At 56.0% G+C, this 22,631-nt stretch overlaps 1 protein-coding gene across 4 annotated transcripts in view; it reads left to right on the top strand.

Moving 5' to 3' along the window:
• Window positions 1-22,631, top strand: part of NFASC (neurofascin) — a 198,591-nt gene that overhangs the window by 163,944 nt on the left and 12,016 nt on the right. For 2 of the 4 annotated variants that reach the window (XM_037067079.1, XM_037067077.1), the window contains 2 exons: window positions 2,743-2,865; window positions 3,876-4,049. In XM_037067079.1, the coding sequence (XP_036922974.1) occupies window positions 2,743-2,865; window positions 3,876-4,049 (297 nt within the window). Of the gene's footprint in view, window positions 1-1,344; window positions 1,550-2,742; window positions 2,866-3,875; window positions 4,050-6,624; window positions 6,640-11,686; window positions 11,897-15,065; window positions 15,183-16,321; window positions 16,475-22,631 lie in introns of those variants that run through there. The other 2 variants (XM_037067076.1, XM_037067078.1) reach the window with 2 other exon arrangements.

Here is a 22,631-nt window from a genome sequence, read left to right as displayed (position 1 = left end):
GGAAGGCATGCGTGGACGTGCACGCATCCTCAGAAACTCTGTTGATGCATCACTGAGCTACACCCTGCCTGCGCCTCGGTGCCCCCGCTGGGCTGCTTGCCTCCCCCGTCTGCGTGAAGTCCCAACTAACGGGTAACCACTGAAAGGGTGCAGAAGCCTCCCCTGTTGTCGCAGCCAGCTCCCAGTTACGTGGTATGTGCACTACCCAGGCTCTCAGCTTCTGACCTTCCTGCCGTGAGCAGTTTCTGCTCGATCTGCAATCTTCTTTGAAAGGGTGAGCTGAGGTGGGGAAAAGGGTGAGAACACCCAGGGTGTGCAGGGTAGGCACACCCTGCTATGGGCAGCTCTGTAAAAGTTGCCCGGGAAGTGAGCGAGGCTGCAGCAGGGGCAAACACAGGCCCTGCGACCTCGGAGGTCATGGAGCGCTGGCTGGTGGATAATTAGGGGCAGAATGGAGCGCATCAGTCTCTTGGGAAGTGAATTTGGTAAGTAGGGGATGGCAGGCAAGGTGATATACACACTTGAACAAGCCCTTCCCTAACCATTGGCTTGCACCCTTAACCCGTTTGCCTGGAGATGTTTCTGGCTAAAGGTCCTGTTGGGTCCCCCTCTGAAGTCTGCGCTTCCTCCTTATCTTGCCATTGGAGGCCTAGGTGACGCTGGTGTGGTGGCCTGATCTGCAGCTTCTTACCCACCGCTACTCAGACCTTGCATCAAAACTCTCTCAGTCCTGTCTGTGACACTGCCACCTTCCACAGGCCACCCCAGCTGAGCTCTTGCCACCGGGCAGCCTGGCGTCTCACTCTCTTTGACACGTGTCTCTCCCATTGTAAAGGTCTCCAAAGAGTGTTAAGAGAAACATTTGAGCTCAGAGGACTCAGTCAGCCCTTGCTCAGATTCAGACTTCGGGGAGGGCCCACTGCTCTCCGCTGTGAGTCTCACCACACTCGTCTGGCCGAGGCGCTGCAGCCTCTGAGCGCAGCGCAGAGCCTTCCGTGCTTGGGCCCTTGGCTCATACGCACTTGTGGTCTGGGCACAAACTCCCTGAGCAACTTGCTCCCCAGCTTGGAAATAAGGCTCACAATGGAGCAGTGCAGTGCCCGCCTGGCCAGCTTGCCTCTCCTCCAGAGGGTGGTTGGACCAAAACTGCATTTCTCATCAGTTCACACTCACTGGTGGCTAATGAATGGGGACTGTCAGGCCCCTCCCCCAGCCCTGTGTGGGGGTTCCTTTGGGATTCGGAGCCTGTTGCAAGCAAAGGGAAGACCGGCCGCTACCACCACCACTAACAACTAACCCAGCTCTGCCTGACCCTCCCCTCACTGGCCTGCCTCTGTCCTGAAGGCCTACTACTGGAGGGAGAGCAGCTTACTGAAGAGCCTGTGGGTGTCTCAGAAGAGACAGCAAGCCGGCTTTCCTGGTGACCGCCTCCGGGGTGTGGTGTCCCGCCTCTTCCCCTACAGTAACTACAAGCTGGAGATGGTTGTGGTCAATGGGAGAGGCGATGGGCCTCGCAGTGAAACCAAGGAGTTCACCACCCCAGAAGGAGGTAGGTCTGACCTGCAGCTCCTCGGGGTAGGGCAGGACAAGGGCACCGCAGGCAGGTGGACCTGGAGCGCCCCACCCCGGCTGGGCACCGCCAGCACAAGTCGACCCCGCCTGACCTCGAGGAGCCAACCGCCATGAGCTGAGCAGCTCCCACCATTCCCACAGAGCACTGCGTCGCTGCGGGGCCTGCCCTGACGAGATTGCACCCCAAAAGAAGACTCATGTGGCCCAATGACGTAACTACAGCCAGGCCCCGCAGGAGCCTAGGCTGCCTGCCGCCTTCTGAGGCCGAAGCACAGTTGCCCTGACACCCAGAGGTGCCCGGTCTGTGTACCAGCACCCACAGCCTGCAGAGCTCTCACCACTGCCAACAGGAAGCCTTTGCTGAGATTGTCCACCCATGGGTGCAGCAGTCCTGCAGAGGGGCGCCTGCCTTCTGCCGGTCACAGTCACCCCAGTCCTGGGAGGCAGACGCCTACAAACTCCCCACCCCGTCTCCTGCCCTCCCAGCCCTCTCTCAGCAGTGCGGCGCCTGCTCCCCCATTTCCGATTCTCCTCCCTCCTTTCTCCACTGTTGCTTTCCTCATTTTCTTCTTCTCTTGCTCCTTTCTTGGCTCTCCTTTGGTCTTCCCTCTTGTTTTCTTTATTGCTGTCTTTCCCTCCTCCATGTTTCACCATCAGCCTCTTCCCAGGGCCCCTGCCCCTCACCTGTCCACGTGCTCTATCTGGGCTTGCTTTCCTCTCCACCCTGAGCCCAGCATCGTCAGCCTGGAGGTGCAGGCCTGCTGCTTGGACCGAGCAGTGAGAAGAATCCTTGTCTGAGGACCAGGAGCTGCAGCCTCTGTAGGAAACAGTGACAGTTGTTTCCTTGCCCGAGACTTGCTCTGCCCTGCTGGGAGGTATCGCTGCAGAATCAGAGCCGAGTGCACAGAATCCGAGCCAAATGCTTAGGATCCACAGCAGTTACTAAAGAAACCCTTGATTTCCTTCCTCCGTTTAAACAGAGTCTGAGCCGTGCTCACCCTGAGTGAGGGAAACGCCATCCGGGTGGGCCATGGGCTCTGGTGCAACGGCTGCCTGGCGTTGGGGGGCAGCCTGAGACCAGCGCCTTCATACTTGTGCTCTGTTTCTGTTTTCCTCGCCCTGCCCGCCCCCCTTGCCCTCACCTCCCCCACTCTCTTCTCCTTCCCCAAGTACCCAGTGTCCCCAGGCGTTTCCGAGTCCGGCAGCCCAGCCTGCAGACAATCAGCCTGGAATGGGACCATCCGGAGCACCCCAACGGGATCCTCACTGGATATTCTCTCAGATATGTGGCCTGTACGTTTTGCTCTTAGATAATCTTTCTCTTAGGTGATCTGGGGATCAGGAACCCGATTCTTGCCCCCTTTCCTAAGGGACCAAGGAACCTGTCGTGCAGGGCATTGCCAGGGAGAAAGCCCCCCCATGGGATTAGGGGGGCAACTGAGACCCTGCTTTCCTGACACAGCCCCTCCTGCACGGAGCTTCTGGTTGTTCCTGGGAGACAAAGGGAAATTCTGGTCCAGCACCGGCCTTCAGGGATCTTGGTCTCCAACACCAGCAGTCTAGGGGAATTCCCCTCTGAGGGCACGGCCATCCGATGGGGCAGATAGTCCCTGCACAGAAGCCTGTGTGAGACTCAGGGACAGCCTAACAAGGTGTCGGGTAGCTGTGTGTAGACCTGTCGTAACTTGGAGTGACCCTGTCAGGAGCCTGAGTCAGGAAGACCTCACCTTGGGCATTCAGTGTCACCATGTGGGGACAGAGCATCATTACATTTTTAAAACATTAAGCTTTCTAAACTAGGTGATGCACCCCACTGGGCACTCGGAGAGTTGGGTGTTGTGTTCACAACTGTAACACCCAGCGGAGTGTTGCATGCTGTTCCAGATCGACCTCTGGAGCCGACCTTGAGGTCCACTGAATAGGCTTGTTACAAAGAAGGCATTAACCGTCTAGAGCTCTAGTGGGTTTGCCCCAGTTCTCTTTGAAAGGAAGAAAGAAACTCCTAAAGTTTTGTCCTTGTTGAAAAGACTTGGAGATTATAAACTAAGTCTCAGAATCAGCCACGTTACTTTGCAGTGAGCTAGAGAGAACCAGTTCAGTGAAAGAGTGTTAACCTTGGTATGTCATCGAAGTGCTGGAAAGGAGTTCCGGCCCCACACGCCTCCCTTGAACCAAGTCTCCCATCCCCTAGTCTTCAAGTGCACGGCCAGGTTTTACTCAGCCCTTTCCAGTGGAGTTGGGAGGTTTGCTCCTCCATGGTCAATGCTGCCAAAGTTCGATTTTATTTACCTATCTCTCCCCAGTTAATGGAACCAAAGTAGGAAAGCAGATAGTGGAGAACTTCTCTCCTAATCAGACCAAGTTCACGGTGCAAAGAGCAGATCCCGTGTCACGCTACCGCTTCACCCTGAGTGCCAGGACGCAGGTGGGCTCTGGGGAAGCAGTCACGGAGGAGTCACCAGCATCCCCGAATGAAGGTAGGTGCATTGTGGCAGCCATGGGGACGGGAGGCCCTGGTGAGACACTCTGATCTGCCTCTGGCTGCCTGGCCTTCTGGCATGAGGAGAGAACAAGCCCACAGGTCCTTCGGCCCTCGAAGCAGAGAGCCCACCTTGTATGCTGGCAGGTAGGTACGGACGATGTGTCTACAGAACTCAGGTCTCCTTAGACTTGCTGTCAGACCTGGGTCCCCACTTGGCCTTGACTTGCTCAACTACGTAACATGTGTGGTCTTTCCCTCTAGTAGGGGAGTACGGAAGAGGGCGTGAGTTCTGAGTGGAGATGAGATGAGGGAAGTGAATGTGCTGATGACCCTCAAGGAATAATGAACGTGCTTACCTGTTGAGGGAGGCATGAATATTGACAGTGCCCATGAGGGCTCTTAGGGACACCCCTTCTTTTCCCAAGGGCATGTGGGGCCTAGGAGGGAGGGGAAATAGCCTTGACCGAAGCTACGTGTCCGATTGTGAGTAGATACAGTCCCTCCTTGCAGCCTGAACTGAGGGAGTTGCAGCTGAGGAGAGGAAAGGGAGTTGGGAAACAGCCATTGGCCAAACTAGCTTCACAAAGAGCAAAAGGGTTCATCCCCTGGGCCCTGGCATCTTCCAGGAGCCTAGCAATCCCCACCGGAGCTGTACCTGCATGAGGACTCCACTAGAGGGAACTCCGGGCCCACCTGCACATGCTGACTGACATCCAGGAAACCTTATTAGGGGTTCATGACTATAGGAGTTTTAATATGGGCAGGTCCCCTATGAAAGAGGGACCACACTCTCTCCAGAGGTACAGTGGTCTATTCAAAAGCCGTTTCTTAAGCACCCACGATGTGAAGTGCCAGACATTGTGCCAAAAATGGGGGATTCACAGGTAATGAGCGCACACAGTCTGGAAGGGGAGACATCAGCAAGAGTAGCTCCTTGCAGTTTAACATGAGAAATGCTGTGTTCAGATAAGGAAGGGGCCGTGGTTGTGTGGCACAGGGGAGACTGAGTCTGCAAGGGAAGCCTCAAAGAAGAGGTGAAGTGAGTAGGGATCCTTGAGGCTGACAGCAGGTTATCATGTCTAGTGCTCTCTCCAGAAGGCTGGGGTTCAGCAGCTTCGTCCTGGCCCATGTCAGACCTCCCAGGAACCTCTGCCGCCACCCAGCAGGGCACCAGTGCTTCCCTCTCTGGGCTGCCAGGCCCTGCTGCCTCTGCTCACTGGCCAGTGGGCCAGCAGCAAGGTGGGGGGTGGAGGTGGGGGTGGGAGGAGCTGGAGAAAGGCTTACAGTCCTTTCCATGGCCCTCTCCGGCCCCATAAACCAGAAGTGAGCCACACAACGAGCTCCTCTAGTTGGGCCTTCCAAGCCCATTGTGTAGTTAATCAGGGCCGGGGAGCTCTGGGTCAGTGCCTAATCTGTGCCTTACTACCAAAGGGTAATGCACCTTTCTTTTAAATGCCGTTTTTAAAAGATTTTACTTATTTACTTTTAGACAGAGGGTAAGGGAGGAAGAGAAAAACCTCAGTGTGTGAGAGATACATTGACCAGTTGCCTCTTGCATGCCCCCTACTGGGGACCTGGCCTGCAACTCAAGCATGTGCCCTGAGTGGGAATTGAACCAGCAACCTTTTGGAGAGCCACACCGGCCACGGCTGATGCACTCACTTGATTACTTAACTCTGAGGAGACACGTGAAGAGAACTTTGGCAACGTGAAGAGAGCCCCGCCTCCTGCCCACCTCCACCCTGATAGAGCATCAGATAGAGAGGCCTTGTCCAGCCCCGGGGACCACACGGGGGAAGTTCTGCAGCCCCGGGCAGCCGGAGTACAAAGACTCTTCTCAACTCAGAGATTTGCAGCAAGTTCGGGAATTCCTTTTGGGGCTCAGTCCACAGTTGGGTTCCTTATTTCATAAAGTACAACTGGTGGGAAAGAACTGGGCAAGCAGAACAAGAAGGGGCCTTGGGGCTGCAGTCTGTCACCATTCCCAGGCCTTTCAGGGCAGAGATTGTGTGAGGAGGGTCCAGCCGAACATCCCGCCCACTCTGCCACCCTCCCCAACACTACCCGACCGTCATCCCCCAAAGAGAGCAGCACCGTTCCTTTGTCTGGAATCAGTGTCCCCTTGTACCGCCTACACTGTAAGCCCTCAACTCCTGGCATCACGGGGGATCACCCAGCCTGCGGCATAAAGATCAGCCCTGCCAGGGAAGGACATTTTCTGGGGGAAAGACCTTGGAGCACAGCACTCCAGGTGGACTGTGCCTGTTGCCGTCTCTTTGTTGCCAACCCTTAGACAGAGGTAGGAGCAGAGTGTATGAGAAAGGTTTCCCAGACCCAGGTGGCAAGTTTTCTATAGAAACATACCAGACCCCAGTGGAGTTGAACGGGAGCCCTGACTACCAGTTGGCACCCTCAGGGCAGTGGCCAGCACCAGCCACACTGTCTGGGGCAGGTTTGAGCCGGAATCTTCTCTGCCTGCTGGCCCTGTGATTTCACCTGTGTTCTGTTCTCTCTCCCCTCTCTCATCCTTTCTCCCTCTCTCTGGCCATCTTGGGTGCTGTGTTCTGAAGCTACTCCAACCGCAGGTACCGTACCAGCAGTGGAGGTAATGGGCATGGCATGGGATGATGCTGGTGGAGCCCGGCCAAGGTGGAGAAGAAGGGACAGGCTTGGAATGAAAGCATGCTCCAGACTCACCCTTTCAGTGGTTGGGAAGCCAGACCATCAAGGAGGGTGGGACCAGACGCAAATACAGTCTCCTTCCTCCACCTACTGTTTGCCCCTATTGAGAAGGAGAGTGACTTAGAAGGGGCCCCGCACACATGGGCTGCAGACCTGTTCTCTGAAGCTGAGTGATTACATCCTTGAACACCTGGGCCCTTGCCTAGGCTTGACATCTCAGCACAGAGAGGGTCGACAACCTCTGAGTGGACAGCTGCCCCCCGAGAAGGAATGCTTCACTGCAAGTGCGCACAGCTGGCCCCCTCCTCTGGCCGGGTTGCCGTGCCCTGAAAGGGTGACCTGTGGGCGAGCACACCGCGCATGCTGGCCTTGCATGCTGCATGGGGACCGGCCCCAGCTCTGTCACCTGCTGTGGGTTCTGGTCCCTGAGAACCCATGAGCACGTCCTCGAAGAGACAGGTGCTCCGGGAGCTGGAGTCTCTGGGTGCCGCGGGCTGACTGTCTCCTCTCCCTTCAGAAACCCAGCTCCTAACAGTGTTCAGAGTTAAGAACAGTCTCCATCTCGGGCTCTGGGAGGTGGGTGCACGGAAGTGAGGAGTCAGGCCGGCAGTTCCCAGCATAGAAGCCAACCTGCTGACCGTGTTCTTCCTCTCAAGTCCTCTTTTTTGGGCTTGAGGGACATCAGAGGGCACTGCACCACAGAAGGCCAAGCCTTGAGCTGGAGACAGTAGACAGGGGATGCCTGGGCTCCTTCACCTGCCCTCTGGAGCTGAAGGAAAGCTCACCTGGCAGAGCAAAGGGTGTAAGGCAAGGGGTCGTCTAGGCTCTAGGCAGGGGGGTCGGAGGGAGACGGGGGTGAGGAATCTGAGGGCTGGCTTACGAAGAGCATCCCACCTTGCCCAATTTGGTTTCCCATCCACCTTCGCTCATCTACCCCCCCACCCCATTTTAGGTTGGTTCTGTTTCTGTTGCTCACCTAATTCCTTGGCTTGCCTTTGTTTGTCAGCCAGACCCCTGGGTGGTACGCTGCCATCCTCTTCCCCTCCCCCAGTTCTCCTCCCCCCACCCCCCAGTAACCCAGGCTGGCAGGGGTCCAGCGCCTCCCCACAGGACCCGAACTCCCCTGCCAGGTATGAGAGAGATGTCCTGGAGACTGGGGAGAAAGCGGATCTCACACTGTGGGGAGTTGCTCTGACCTCTTGCTTCAAGTTTGCAGAAGGGTCTCTTCGGGGCCTATAACAGCAGCAAGGCCACCTGAGCAGGCTTACTGAAGACAGACGCAGGGAAGGCACCAGGAGAAGCAGCTAGTAGCTCATTGGTCAAGCAGTCCTGGGCTACCTCCCCCGTTCTGGCACCTGGGGACCCAAGGCTGGTGGGTCTGGGGGCAGGGCATCATGCTGGTCTCTGCTGCCCCTGTCGTGAGTGGCAGTCACGAGGGTGATGGGTGTGATTCCGAACCCCCCACCTGGTGCGTCCATCTCAAGAAGGTCCAGGTTCGAGGTATGGGGAGTGAATGCATACACTCTGGGGTCAGCATGTTTCCCAGGCTCCCGCTTCCACAGGACATGGTCGGAGAGGCATATCGCCCTTCTTTGTAAAGTCGTGTGCTGAGGTCATCAGCTATTCTCAGCTTTAAATGCACCAGAACCTCTGCTCAGCGTGCAGGTGTGAGGTACCAGAGCCTGGGTTCTACGTCTTCGACGTGGGCCTGTCTGGCCCACTGCTCATTCCCTCTCCTCCTCCCCAAACCTGAGTGGTTTGTCCCCACACTGGTCTGTTTGTATCTTGCCCAGTAGAGATGATCCCTTTCGTGCAACTGTACCTGCTGTCTCTGAGGACAGCAGCCCATCTGTCCTGGCCATCTGCAACTTGGCCAGGGCGGCCCATGCGCCATGCGGGCATTTGGATTGAACCTCCCACCTGGAAATGCCTGGAAACAGCTGTCTCGTCTGACTTTGCTCAGATCTGCGAGTGTGTGGCACGGAGTTCCGTGGTGGTTCCAGGGTCAGGAAGATGAATAAGAGACGCGTCATCTTTTCTCAGTTTCCCCACCTCCTACTTGATGTTCCCAAAACTGGTGGGAAACCTTCAGCCGTGGCAGGGTGCTGCCCGTGGGTGTCAGGCTGTCCGTTAGGTGGACTGGACCTGGTGTTTCCAGCTCCAGGCCTCCCTTCGTCTCAGTCGCCAGGCTGGGAGCTCCACCAGGCAGTGACCAGGGTGGTTCTCCAGCCCGCAGTTGCTGCTGTGGCCGAAGGTGGCATCCTGGCAGTCTGTCCATCTAGCCTGGGGACCACTCTGTCAGCCCCACTTCTGTGCTTCTGTGCATACCTGCCCCAAGGTATGAAATCAGGTGAACCCCTTGGATCCGAGCATGGGATGCTTTCCCCATGGAAAATGTTCATTCCCCTCCTGCCTGTTCACACCTCTGACAGCTCACTCACCTGACTCTGTCCCTTCCCTTGGAGCCTGTCCCTGTCCCTACCCTCCATCTCTCCAGCCCCGCCCAGCCATGGGACAAGAGACACAGCTCATGAGTGGTCAGAGAATGCTTACTTGCCAGCTGTCACCTTGGGCAGCTGAGGTTGTGTCCTCCAAGGTCACTCCAGTAGTGCCTGGGAAGCAAGCTGTTCTTCCTTCCCTCTCCCGCCTCTCGGTCCTTCTCACTCGCGCCCTGAGACTGTTGCCACCGAGCAAGGGAGCAGCAACTGGGTAGCCATCACCAGAGAGAATCACCCCCTTCAGTCACACTTGGCAAAAGGGACCCTCAGAGGGAGGGAAGGAGGCTGGATGGAAGCATCCTCAAGCCATTTGTCATTCTGGTGTCTGACTAGCCAGCCCGGGAGAGCTTGCTCTGACGAGCATGTCTCAGCACGTCTTTCACCTGGGCTGCTCGCTGGGACGCACAGGGTTGAGTGTGTGAGCCTGGCTGTGTGCGTGTGAGTGTGTGTGTCTCGGCTGGTACGAGGACTGAGGGGCATGTGAGCGAGTGGATGGCCTGGGAACTGTAGCCCCATGATGTGTGCGGGCAGGGAAGGCCAGGTCTGCACCACACACAGTGGGGTGATTGAAGTTAAAGGGGAGTCTTTCGGGGTTTTTTTTATGGTACCTTTAAAATAACGAGAAAAGCATTGTATTCGTCAGAAACTATTAGAAAATAGACTGCTGATAAGGAACCAAACGACTGGGAGAGAGCCAGCCTTGGCCTGGTGGTCTCTCTGTTCTTCCACATCTGCCTTCTGCCTTGGTGGGTGGGATAGACAAATTATTTCCCTCATGCTGAGCCTTTACTGCCCTGAGCCTCCTAGGCCCGGGGCCCCTTGGACAGAATATACCCTTGAATAGTGACTGTGGGAGGGAATTTGTCCCCACCCCACACCCCCACACGCCCTCCTGAGGTCTGTGAACTGACTGGGGCTTGAGGAATGTAGCACTGCCGGCTTTGACTTTGACCGGAATCTCTGGAATGTGTTCATGTTCGTCAGCTGCCCAGCGTGACTTCTGTGGTCAGCACACCCCAGGCCTAATAATGCCTCTGATCTTGCAGATAGGGAGGTAACAAGGGGTCCCAGGAACAGTCCCCTCTCTGTGGGGTCTTGTAATGTTTGAGGCCCAGGGAAATGAAGAGGCTTTTGTTGGTCAGGCTTTTGTTGGGAAAGCTTAGGATCTCTTTATTCTCCCTGGAAAAAGCCCTCGGACAGTTTTCTCTCTGGCTCCCTCCCTGGCGTGGCCCCCTGTTGCATGGGTGGGAATATTATTTTCCTGACCCTACGGAGATTTGCAGTGGGTGGCGTGTCAGTGTTCCTTGGAAGGGAGAGTCCCCTACTTGTGTCGTAACACCCTGCCCACTGCCTGTGGGCACTGACACTGGCAGGGAGACATGATCAGGTGCCCGGAGACAGAGCCCGGGGGGCGGGGGCGGGGGCGAGGCCGCGGTCTCTCTGATTTGCCCCACTGTGCTGCTCTTCCCCGCAAGCTGTAGCAGCAGAGTGATAGGGCAGTCCTCCGTTAGCTTCCTGGACCCTTCTTGGGAGGAAACAGGCCACATGCCATAGACTTAGCCCCAAGGGCCGACCTGTGTGGGAGGCTGGCTTGGGATGGAAGAGGAGAGCAGGAGAGTTAGCACCCCCTGAAGCTCTGGGCGAAAAAGAAGACAGCACGGATCTCCCTTGCGTCCTGGGGTTTCTGTGTCTACTGTGGGCTGGGAAGGGGTGCCTCCGTTCACGCGCTTTCCCTGTTCTGATGCAAAGCGAGAGGACTTGGGACGCCTGGACCCGAAATGTCCTGGAGAGAAAAGCCGTTCCCGCAGTCCAGGGTGGAATGGGTGACTGCCGGGAGGACTGTCACTGGGCGGAGGAGAAGGGAGGCGGGGCCGGTGGGTCGCCATGAGGGCTGCTGAAGCAACCGTGTTGCAGGCTCCGAAGAGTGGAGGCTGCTCTCTGGTGGCGTCGGAGCTCCTGCAGGCAGGGGAAGGGTGCTTCTGGAGTGAGTGGTTGGGAATGGCAGGCGTCTTGGGGCTCCTGTAGGACGGGACACGGCTGCTGGCCCCTCTCCAGTGCCAGGCTCTGGGGCTGGACCGACGGGCTGCGCGGCCTGTGTCTGGGTGGTCTTAACCTGGGACCCTGTGCCGTCGTCCGTGAGGTCTGAGCAATTCAGTACATGTCCCTTCCCATCCTCATCCCTGCCGTGGCTGGATGCATGCTGGGTGCTTTGAGCCATAGACTGTGAGAAGAAAATGAAACGTACACAGGGCTTCATTCTCTTCCTGTCACATGATGTGTCCTTTCGCTGTGATCATGTGACCCAGCCTGTCCATCATGCTTGGGGAGGCAGCTGATTGCTAAGCTCCATCTCATCACTGGGCTGCCTGTCTGCCTGTCACGCGGGGGCCATGTGTCCAGGCTGGGAACAGCCAAACCAACCAGACTCGGCTGTTTTACATTTTCCTCTCAGCCCCTCCCACGTTGCCCCCGAGCACAGTGGGTGCCACGGGAGCCACGAGCAGTGCTGATGCTGCTGCCACCACCGAAGCCACAACAGTCCCCACCATCCCAACCGTCGCACCTACCACCGTCGCCACCACCGTCGCCACAACTACCACCGCCACCACCACCACCACCACGGAGAGTCCTCCCACCATCGGGACTAAGATACAAGAATCCGGTACTGCCCACTGCCCCTGCCCCCTGCCCTCCACCCACAGGCACCCCAGCCGGAGGGTCTGGGATGGTGGTGGCCAGCCCCTCCCTTCGTTCCTGCTTTGGAAACACAACTGGATTCTCAGTCTGGTGGCCTCGTGGCACAGGGTAGCCCCACCCACCCCTCGGATGGTTCTCCACCACTTCATTGCCCGCGTCCTCACCTTAGATCCCTGTCTTTTAACAGAGGTCCACACGCCTCAGGCAGGACACCTGGGTCCCACACAGTAGGGCTGCCTCCAGCTTCAGGCCAAGTAGTCAGCTTGGGGCTGAGTGCTCCAGGAAGGACAGGGCGCGAGGAAGGATGGGAGCCCGACCCTGGCCCACTGTCCCAAGAGGGCTCCCTGCCCGGCCACGCCACATCTAACCCTGCAGCACAGAGGGCTGAGGTGTGGCGAGTGGCCGGCCTCCCAGGCAGCTCTGTTCCCAAAGCCACTCCTCCATGGCTCCTCTGTCCCCAGGTCACACTGAAGACTTTTCTCTTGAGAAGTCAGAGCTTCCAGGAGAGTGCCACCTGAACGTGCTCTGTTTCCCTTCCCACTCCCCACACCACCACCTGCACACTTGGGAAAATCCCAGCCTTTCCAGGGGCCCCTGGCGGGAGTCGACCGCAGTGTAGCCTGCTGAGCTCGGGCAGGTGCTGCTCCCACATCGCCCAGCCAGGCCAGGCAGCTCTGGTGCNGCAGCTCTGTTCCCAAAGCCACTCCTCCATGGCTCCTCAGTCCCCAGGTCACACTGAAGACTTTTCTCTTGAGAAGTCAGAGTTTCCAGGAGAGTGCCACCTGAACGTGCTCTGTTTCCCTTCCCACTCCCCACACCACCACGTGCACACTTGGGAAAATCCCAGCCTTTCCAGGGGCCCCTGGCGGGAGTCGACCGCAGTGTAGCCTGCTGAGCTCGGGCAGGTGCTGCTCCCACATCGCCCAGCCAGGCCAGGCAGCTCTGGTGCTCGGGCATGAGGAGACCCCTCGGGAATCCAGCCGTGTTTCTAAGAACGGAGCATCAAACACTCTTACTACCAGAGGGGAGGGCCTCTAGCTTGCAGAACCCACAGGCCAGCTATAAAACCAGTGATGTGGCCAGACCTCACACCCTGACCTCTAACTGCCAGGACACTGCAGAGGGCCTGGCCATGCCCCCCATCTTACCCTTAGAACTTAGGAACCACCCTCACTCCCCTTCATGCAGCATGATGGCTTTGCTGCCCAGGATTTTTAAAAGAAATTTTCATTTTTATCATGTCTTCCATCTTAGGACTAAAAGTTTACATTTTTTCAGGGTAAATAAGTTAGACTTGTTCTTTTTACTGTCTCCTTCAGATTTGAAGGGATTCTTCCCAAATCTCACCTTCTAGGAGTCAGCAGAACAGCCCGCGCTGCACCTCACTTGCCTTCTCGCTTCATTGGTGATCGATAGCTCTCCCACTTGGTCTCTCTCCAGACTTTTCAGGCCTTTAGTGTCATCATCTTGACGCCTCTCTATGGCGGGGCCTTCCTCCAACTTCCACGTCTAAACTTTTGGTTTCCTGTCACTTGATCTTTGCAGATAGTGCCTCAGTCTAACTTGACCTTTGAGACAGTGAGATTTTAATCAATGTCATATTGATGCAAACTGATTAAAACTGATTCTTGGGCCATTTCCAGGCCCACGAGCTGAGGAGGAGGAAATTCAAGTCCCTTCATTGTGACTAATCCTAATTCATTCTCACTAGCAAGACCTATGAGACCCCTAGAGCTGGGATCGGGGTGGCCTAGAGCAGCTAGCCCAATGGGAGCATCTGGAAGATGAGTAAAGGGGCGCACCCCTGCCCTCCCCCAGGGGAATGTCCTGCAGCGCCATCAGTGAACGCTCTTTCTTGGTCTCTCACGTAACATGAATCGTAATCACCTGGGGCAACCAGCAGCCGACAAGGTTGCGGGAGAGAAGGCACTTCTTTGAAGTGAGGACCAGGTCTTTTCTCACTGCCCCAGCCCTGCAGACTCAGTAACACGTCAAACAGATAACGAGGAGATGCGTCAGCAGTGTGCTCCATTTGTATTTGCTGGGGCTGTTGGTGACAGTGCCCCCTTGCATGCTAATAAAATATACAGGAGCCATACTTGTAAAAAACACAAGGCCCCGTGCTAGTACTCCACTATTAAATCTTTGCTGGGAAATGAGGCGATCAGACTGCTGGGACTCTTGAAAAATGATTACGTTTGACGAGTGGCACTGTTCTCCTGTCCACAGGCTGTGGTTGCAGACAGTGCAGTAGCTTTGATACAGGAGCTCCCAGCTCGTAGGAACTAGATAATTAATGTCTTCTGTGCTGCGTGGAGGTCGAGCTTCAAAGGCTGTGGTGCCCAAAAGCCAACAGAACGGGGTTCTTCTGGTGTCTGGACCACTGAGGGCTGGGTGTCGAAAAGCAGTCATCTTTTCTTGGTCCCCCCTTGCCCACGAGAAGGGCGGGAAGGGTTCATGCTGTCTCTACTTGGGACGCTAAGACCCCAAGTGTCCTTAGACAAGCCGAGGCCTTTCTCCACATCATCCAGGGTTTTGGTGACTGAGAACGACCCCAGGGGCTCCTCCGACCAGAGTCCTTGTTTGGTCGCCATCTCCTTCTCTAGTGTTAGGAGCCCATAAAGGTTTCCCCGGGTTTAGTCCTGTCCTTCCTGCAAACCTCATCTCGACTCTTTGAAAGGTCCCCCCTCCTTCCCGTAGAATGGCGTAGTCGCGGGTAAGGCGGTGGGCACGCCTCTTCCCCTTGGTCTGCACTTGAGTCAGCAGGCTTTTCCTGGCCTCTTTCACTGCGCCGTTCACATCCATGGCTGATCTGAAAGGGAATGAGCCCAGGTTAGAGCCTGCAATAATGTGGCTCAACACTCACTCTCATTCCCACCCCACCTGCGTGGACCTACAGACCACTGACAGCCCTCCCTTACATATGCACCCCCACTGCCCCTGCTTGTACCCGGATGGCGACCTCAGGCCTGGCCTCCAAGGCTGCAGCTTGGAGCTCTGTCGGGCCCCGTGCACAGCCACTTGTGGCTCTTCCCATTCCTGGCCGTGTGTATCTGTCTGTCTGTCTGTCTGTCTCTCTGTCCCCAGCGCTGCTCCTTCCTCACCACTAACTCCTCTTCTAACCTGCCCACCAGCCCCCGACGAGCAGTCCATATGGAACGTCACGGTGCTCCCCAACAGTAAATGGGCCAACATCACCTGGAAGCACAATTTCGGGCCCGGAACTGACTTTGTGGTTGAGTACATCGACAGTAAGCATTGCTGTGCGGGGTGGTGGCAGCGGAGGTGCCGCTTCAGAGAGCCTGTGAGCTCCCCCAGGCTCAGAGAGGCCTGTCAGCCTGGCCTGTGACTTGATGAAACACGTGTGCTCAGACCGCAGTGAGGTGGGAGGAGCAGGCTTAAGGGGAAGGGAGGGCATTCTGCAGCCATTAGTGAGGTCTGGGGTTGCGTGTGCTGGGGGGGCCCTGGGTAATGGGGCCCTCCATCCACTTCCTGCTCAGGATGAGGGTTCTGAATAGTCCCCAAACGAGCCACATCTCACCTCTACATGGATCTCCTTAACTCAGAATCCATGTTTTCTGATATCCCCACTAGATAGCCAGGGTTGGGTCAGACTTAGGGTGCAATTGGGCTTTGCTCAGAGGGATGCCAATGGCCATGGGGACACAGACCTGGGTGATTCATCTCAGAGAGCAGGTGGCTCGAGCTGAGCTGTCCACGCTCTGCTGGATCTTGGGGCCACGGATGCAGGTCTATTGAACAGCAGAGGGAAGGCCCCTGTTTCTGAGGGTCGGGCCCACTGGGAAGGCCTCTTCAGTGTGGACTGTAAGGAAGGAGGCCAGCTCCCCTGGTGGTCTCCGAGGGAAAAACAACAGCCCTTGGTTGTCTGGGTGGAGGGGATTCACGTCCACAGAATCCAGAATCCCGGGTTTGGGCCTGTTTTCAGCCTCCTCCCACCCACTGCCACAGACACACGGGTACCCTCTCCTGCTGATGGGTGAATCCTGCACATGGGGAGACACAAGAGGCATCTCCGGGTACGCTGGGGGATGCTGCCTGGCCCACTGGCCTTCTTCAGGGAAACAGCATTGGCTGACACCCTGAGAGTTTAAGGAAGGAGGTGTAGTACTGAGACTAGTGAGGAAGAGAGAGGGAACAGTGTCCTCTGCAGAAGGGCTGCCCCGTGGGGGAGTTGGCGCTGTGAGGAAGTGCTGGTGTTGGAGCTGCCTGGCGACCTCCTGGTCTGTGCAGTGGCCTGGCCCTGCCAGCCCCAGCCCTCCCGCCCCCCCTCCTGCCCCCACTTCTACCTTCACGGGTGGCAGGGACCTAAGCGCTGCCCCTCCAGCTGCTCACACCTGGCCCTGGGCTGACTGAGGTTTCTGTTCCCCAGGCAACCATACGAAAAAAACTGTCCCTGTTAAGGCCCAGGCCCAGCCTGTGCAGCTGACAGACCTCTATCCCGGGATGACATACACATTGCGAATTTATTCCCGGGACAACGAGGGCATCAGCAGTGCCATCATCACCTTTATGACCAGTACAGGTGAGAGGGGATCGGCCTGGCCGTCCCCTACAAGCATGGGCATTTCATCCTCATTCTCAGCTTCCTGCTTGAATTTGCTCCTGAGAAAAGAGACCCTCCCACCCACTCCCCACCTTGCATGGCGTGTCTCAGCTCTTATACTCTGCAGCTCCCGACAAGACCAGAGAAGCCAAAACTGCATGCACAGAGGAGAGGCAACCATGCTTCTAACCCTGTGGGGACAAGGGGGCTGCCAAGGAGACCCTGTAGAATAAGGACAAAGGGGCCACCTGCCTTCCCTGCAGTGCTCAAAACAAAGGGGCTTGGTGTGTGCGCACATGGTCCCTGCAGTTGTTAACAAATTCCAAAGTGTGTTTGTTATGGAAGTTGTTTGGGATTTGTTTTGATTTCATTATTGTCCTAAGCTTCAAAGTGGGTGACCCCTCTTTGCCGTGAGGGAGGGGAGGAAGCTTTCCTGGAAGGGAGTTGCCCCGGCTCTAACAGGCTCCAGCTGGAACAGAGGAGCATCTTCACTGCGCCACGTGGGCAGGCGGCAGGGTCATAGAGGGTCCAAGGCTCAGAGACCCCTCTGCCGGGCCGGCCACTGGCCGTCTGGCGTTGCGAGGGTGCTTGCTTGTCTGTCTCTCTGTGTCTTTAAAGTCAGACAGGCAGGTGGCAGGCTAAGTAAGCCCTGGGGCTAAAGGGAGGGTGGAGAGAGAGGTGCGGGGGAGAGAGACTGGTCTCTGCCCCCAAGGAAGTCAATCATATGCAGGTTAGTAGACGAGGATGGAGAGGAAAACACCACAGTGACTTGTGTGAACTTCTGAGTGTTCACTGAAACATTCAGTTACTCTTCCTGGGCCTGGACCTGGGAGACTGATCCTGGTAGTCCCATCTTGTGAGTCACTGCCCATCTGCATAGATGTCTCTCCTCCCTCTCTAGCCCGATCCCTCCAAGCCTTGGGGTCCTGTCCTCCACCTGTCATGCATATGTCTGTGCCATCAAGTTGCAGAGGCTGCTTGGAGCTACCCAGGCCCACTCAGGCAGGGGGTCTGTGAGCGGACAGGCTGTCCTAGAGCCAGGCGAGGGAACTGGACAGCTGACCGAGCGGAGCAGGTGGCTGGACTCCCTGTAACCCTGTGGGCGTCCTGAGCTGCTGCTCACTAGTGCGTGCGTTTGGTGTTGCTTCATCACAAAGTCCAGTCCAGCACAGAGGCAGGAAGCAGAGACAAGATGGGAGGACTGAGTTCCATCCTGGGGACGCTGCAGAAGCCTGTGCAGCCTGCTCCGGAGAGAGACTTCTCCCAGTGCTGTGGGTGAGGGTGGGGAGAAAGACCCAGATAGTAAAGGGGTGTCCCCATCTGCTTCGAGGTATTAAACACCCAAGTCAAAACAAAAACAACAACAAAAAAACAATGACCATTGATAATACACTTCTGAGCACTGACTCAAACGTTCATTTCTCTTCCTGTGGGTGACTTGAAGAGGCCGGTCCTGACAGCTTGCTTTTACAGCGAGCGAGACAGTTAGCACTTAATTTTCCTGGTTCCTTCCACTGCAAGCTGGAAAGAGCAGGTGTAGGACCTTGGCTTTGAGCACAAGCTTACCCCCCTGGTGGACTGGAAATTCCACAGGGAAAGAAAACATTGTCACTTTCTGAAGTTTGTGTGTGCCTGTGCAGAGCCATTAAACACAGTGTTTGCTGTGGGGGGGTGGGGGTGCTCCGGGGCCAGTTCACACGTTCCCCCAGGTCCCACATGTCATCAAAGTAAGAGTCTGTGGACCTCTCTGGGCCCGACCCCCGCTTGTTTAGGCAACCACAGGCCATCACTCCAGTCCACAGACTCACACACATTTTAGTGGTTCAGGAAAGAAAGGCAGGAAAATGCTAGGAATGACGGGCTCCCTGCTCCTCACCAGAAAGATCCCCCATGGGGAGGTAATCGCCTCCTTCAAGCTCTTGAAGCCAAAGAAGCCTGAGGGGCCCCAGACACTTAGCCCTGGGCTCCAGGAGGCCAGTCAGCTCTTCCATCACGAGTGGGCAGCGCGGGGTAAGGCAGTAGCATGGTGTATCTGACAGCGGGTCAGCAAGACATAGTCCACCTCAGATCTCAGGAGAGTGGGAGGCGGGGCGCTGAGGGCCCCATTGTACTGGGCCTCGCTCTGCCTTGTTCTCTCTGCCTGAGAGACTCAGGACAGGACGAGGTGGGGGCGGGGCGTGTAAACTGATGCCTAAGCGAGAACAGCTAAGCCGAACGAATTTGAGGAAAGTCCATGTCTATTGTATTTGTTCAACTGTCCCTATTTCTAAAACATAATTCTGCCCACCTTGAATGACTGGCCAAATCAAATTCCTCCTGATGGGTCAGGAGCCATGGATGCTGTACCTTGGGGGTGATTTGCTTGTTTCTGAGCTGGGCTGCAGGCGGTGATATGGAAGACACCTAGAATACGGCCCCCGGTCCAGAGTAAGAGGCATGGCACCTGCCTGTGTTTGCCAGGCTAAGCTCACCTCACCCCTTGGTTTGTTTTTTATTTTTAATGGAAACATTATTGGCCTGTAGCATTTATCACTTAGTTTTAGATGTGTAACATAATGATTTGCTATTTGTATGTATTGTGAAATGACTACCACATTAACATCCATCACCAAGCATAGTTATAAACTTCACTGAAGTTTGAACAGACTTATGTGTGCAGACTTCATAGAAAATTTTTTGACCATTTTGGTACGGACTGAAAATAACCTTTGAACTTTGCATGGTAAAGTCAGGAATCGAACGATGCATTTGCTTCTAAATTGCCCATGCAGGCACTTTCCCTGGAATTGTGGCTTTTCCCACCACGGGGAAGGGGAGTCTGTAGAGACAGCTGTTGGCTCGCATCAGAGCGGGTATCAGAAAGGGGGTGGGGCAAACAGGTCACTGCAGGCATGTGCACCAGCTTCTCCTCAAAAGGAGGAAACACTGTCTGCACACGGTGAAGTGATCCCTTCACCCCAGTGCCCAGGTGTGGCTCACAGGCAAGCCGATAGCCCTGTGACCCCGAGCTGGCATCAAGGAAGAAACTAAAGCAGTTAACCATATCATATTAGGATTAAATTGATAACTGATAAGTAGTCACCTTGTTAGTAGACTACTTGTTATGTGACCAGCATCATGCCAAGTACTAGGGGGCTCAAAGAATCCCCTATTCTCAAGCCTTGAATAGGGTCATTAGAAATCAGGACCCAGGAAACAGAGCAATTAAATGTTATGGGAACAGAGGGAGCTCAGAGACGGGTGTGAGCTGGAGCAATGGGAGATTCAGGAAGGAGGGTGGAAGGGAGGAGAGCAAGGGGGGGCACTGTAAGCGCCCTTGGGCAGGGAGGGGAAGACCAGGGTGCGTGGCCGTCGTGGAAATGTCCTAGAAATGGAACAGCGCACTGTGTCCTTCCCCAGGGTCTGACAGGCAGAGGGTAAGGGGACCCCTCTGGAGTGGAGCAATGAGGCAAATGTGAGAGACATTTTGGAAGGAGAAGTGGTAACTCTTAGAGGTCGGGAGCATGGTGAAGTCACTGGCAGGAGCAGAGAGCTTGTAGGAAGAAGACCTGTGTTGAATTTCAAGCAGACAGGCCATTCAAGGAGCTGTAGGAGGAGGCACTGGGCTTATGGTGTGGAACTGGCTGTAGGGACAATGAGAGATGAATACAAGAATCGTCCCTTGGAATGCTGGGAGTGGAGGGCTGTGAAGGTAAGAGTCAAGGACGCAGACAGGTGAGTTTGGGAAAGAGCCACTCCCTGGCGGTAGATGAAGCGCCACTGAGCACAGAGGGGCTTTGAGTTGGCTTGTTGGGGGTGGAGAAAGGAGTTGGCAGCAACTGGAAACAAGGGAAGATTGAGTTTACGTAAAAAAGGACCGGGCAGAGCTGAAAAGCCTGGCAGGTTCCTCGGGTTTTTATTTTAAGATACAGGAAATTTCAATGTATGTAACAGCAGAAAGGGGGAGACAGCAAAAGAAGAAACTGAAAATGCTAGGATTTTCGGCAATCCTCTCAGGTCTGAGCCACCAGGAAGGTGAGGCGTGGGTCTCACCGCTGAGGGAGGAGTAGCTTCAGAGGAGCAGGAGCCCTGCCTGCCCCGGGAGGGGCAGCTTGTAGAGGCTGAGGCTTCACTGGCCTCCACAGCTGAGTAAGTGGGGTCAGCGCTGACCAGAGCGGGGGTGGGGGTGTGGTCCCGTGTGGGAGGACCAGTTTGGAAGAACCGTGGGACAGGGCAGCAGGGTTGCCAGGCAGCAGTGAAGGCCCAGGTGAAGCATGACTGACGGGCCTGTATCACGTCTTCCTAGCAGGGCCCAGGGCCTGAGCTGAAAAATGCAGAGATGGGGGTGACAAAGGAAAGACAATGAAGAGTTTAAGGTCAGCAGAGGCCCCATCAGGCCAAGGGAGGGTGAGTGGGCCAAGTGAAGGGAAGGAGGTGGGGGGCACATCCACTGAGTAGACCTGAATCGTGTGTCACCCAGTGGGGAGGCGACAATAAACCCACCAGGCCCCCTTCAAGGAGTTTGTCTTCCGGGTGGAAGGACGAGAGTGGGAAAGAGCACAGACTCTACTACTTACTGGCTTTGCGACCTTGAGTAAATCACTCGACCTCCGTGGCTCAGTTTCCCGGCCTGTGAAGTAGGGATAATGACACGGTCCTGCTCCGTGGGGCTGTTGTGAGGGTTGTACTAGAAAGTGTGGGAAAGGAAGCGCTGATGAGAGCTCGCTGTTAGCAGTGGTAGTGACACAGCAGTCCCCTGCTCTGTGGGCACTGCGCTCCGAAAATACTACCTTTCCCCACTGTCGACAGGGTCCCCAAAGCAGGTGGTCCTCCTGTTGTCCTGGAGTCAGAAGGTCCGAGGAGCCTAATATTAAGGCACAATGCCCACACCATCCACCGCACTTCGTCTCCAGGGGGCGCTGTATCACCCCACATCACAGGAAGGGAGGGTGCGGTACATAGAGGCATTTTGAGAGAAACCACATTCATATCGCTTTTATTACAGTGTATGGTTATAATTCTTCTATTTTATTATTCATCTTTTTTATGTATAATGTGTAAATTATACTTAACATAGATCATGTATAGGGAAAAACATAGGGCTTGGTACTATCCACACTTTCAGGCATCCACTCGGAGTCTTGGAGTGTGCCCACACAGACGGGGCACTGCTGGGTGGCTGTCAAATGGCCACAGGTGCCATGAAATGATAGGGTTCTCAGAGAGACTGGCTAGGGAGAGGGACTCCGCTTCCGCTGGAAGACCCAGAAGGACCTCTCAGAGAAGCTGACATTTGCTGAGATGGATCTGCAGAACGAGCAGAGGCCCCGAGGCAGGAACGGGAGTGGCCGTGCGGCTGAGGCATGGAGAGGCGGCCGTGGCACCAGCTCGGATGGGACCTGGCGGGTTGGGATGGGGAATGGAGGGTTTCCCACTAGTGACGAGATGCACCAGAGGTTCAGGCAGGAAGTGAGCTGGTCTCACAGGGGACTGGGGGAGGATCCCTCGACAGGAATGGGGGCAGGAGTGGGAGTTCGCCCGCAGCATGCGTGGGTCAGGGTAGCCGGCCACGGTCTGCGGAACTCACCTGCCTCGCAGCCTGGGCTTGGAGAGCATGGCCGCGCTTGGTCATCGGTCTCCACCACTGACTGAGACTGTCCTGGTACAGTGCCCTTGGCTGGGTTCTGGGAGATGGTTTCTCAGCCCACGGGGAGCAAAAGGTGGAAGCTGATGTACAAGGGAGCACTTGATGAAGACCCTGGAGCACCCTCTGTTCCCCGTGCTGCTCCCCTGGAGGAGGCCCATGCCTGGAGGTGTCACTTTTGTTCTCCGGTCCATAGCAAGGAGAGTGGCAAGTGGGTCCTCCCCAACTCACACTGCTTCCTGAGCCCGAACCGCAGTCTGGGCTCATCCAGGTCATCCAGGAACCATCAGACGGTGCCTGAATGCCTGTCTTTTAGACTCACCCACATGTCCCTGCAGTCACACAGGGGTCTGTCCATTTGGAGAGACTCGCTGTCACGGGGCAGCTTGTCACCACTGGGGCAGGGGAGGTGGGTCTTCCATGTGGAAGTGGTCCAAAGTGGCGCAGGGTGCACTGAAGCTGTGGCCCCAGCCTTGCCACCAGCTGTCTAGGAGACCAACATGGACTGCCCTT

Source organism: Sturnira hondurensis, unplaced genomic scaffold (genome assembly GCF_014824575.4).
Source record: "Sturnira hondurensis isolate 20B ecotype Veracruz unplaced genomic scaffold, ASM1482457v3 Scaffold0017082, whole genome shotgun sequence".
Classification (NCBI taxonomy): domain Eukaryota; kingdom Metazoa; phylum Chordata; class Mammalia; order Chiroptera; family Phyllostomidae; genus Sturnira; species Sturnira hondurensis.
The sequence above is the reverse complement of the archived record's forward strand: the minus strand, read 5'-3'. Positions and strand labels throughout refer to the sequence as shown.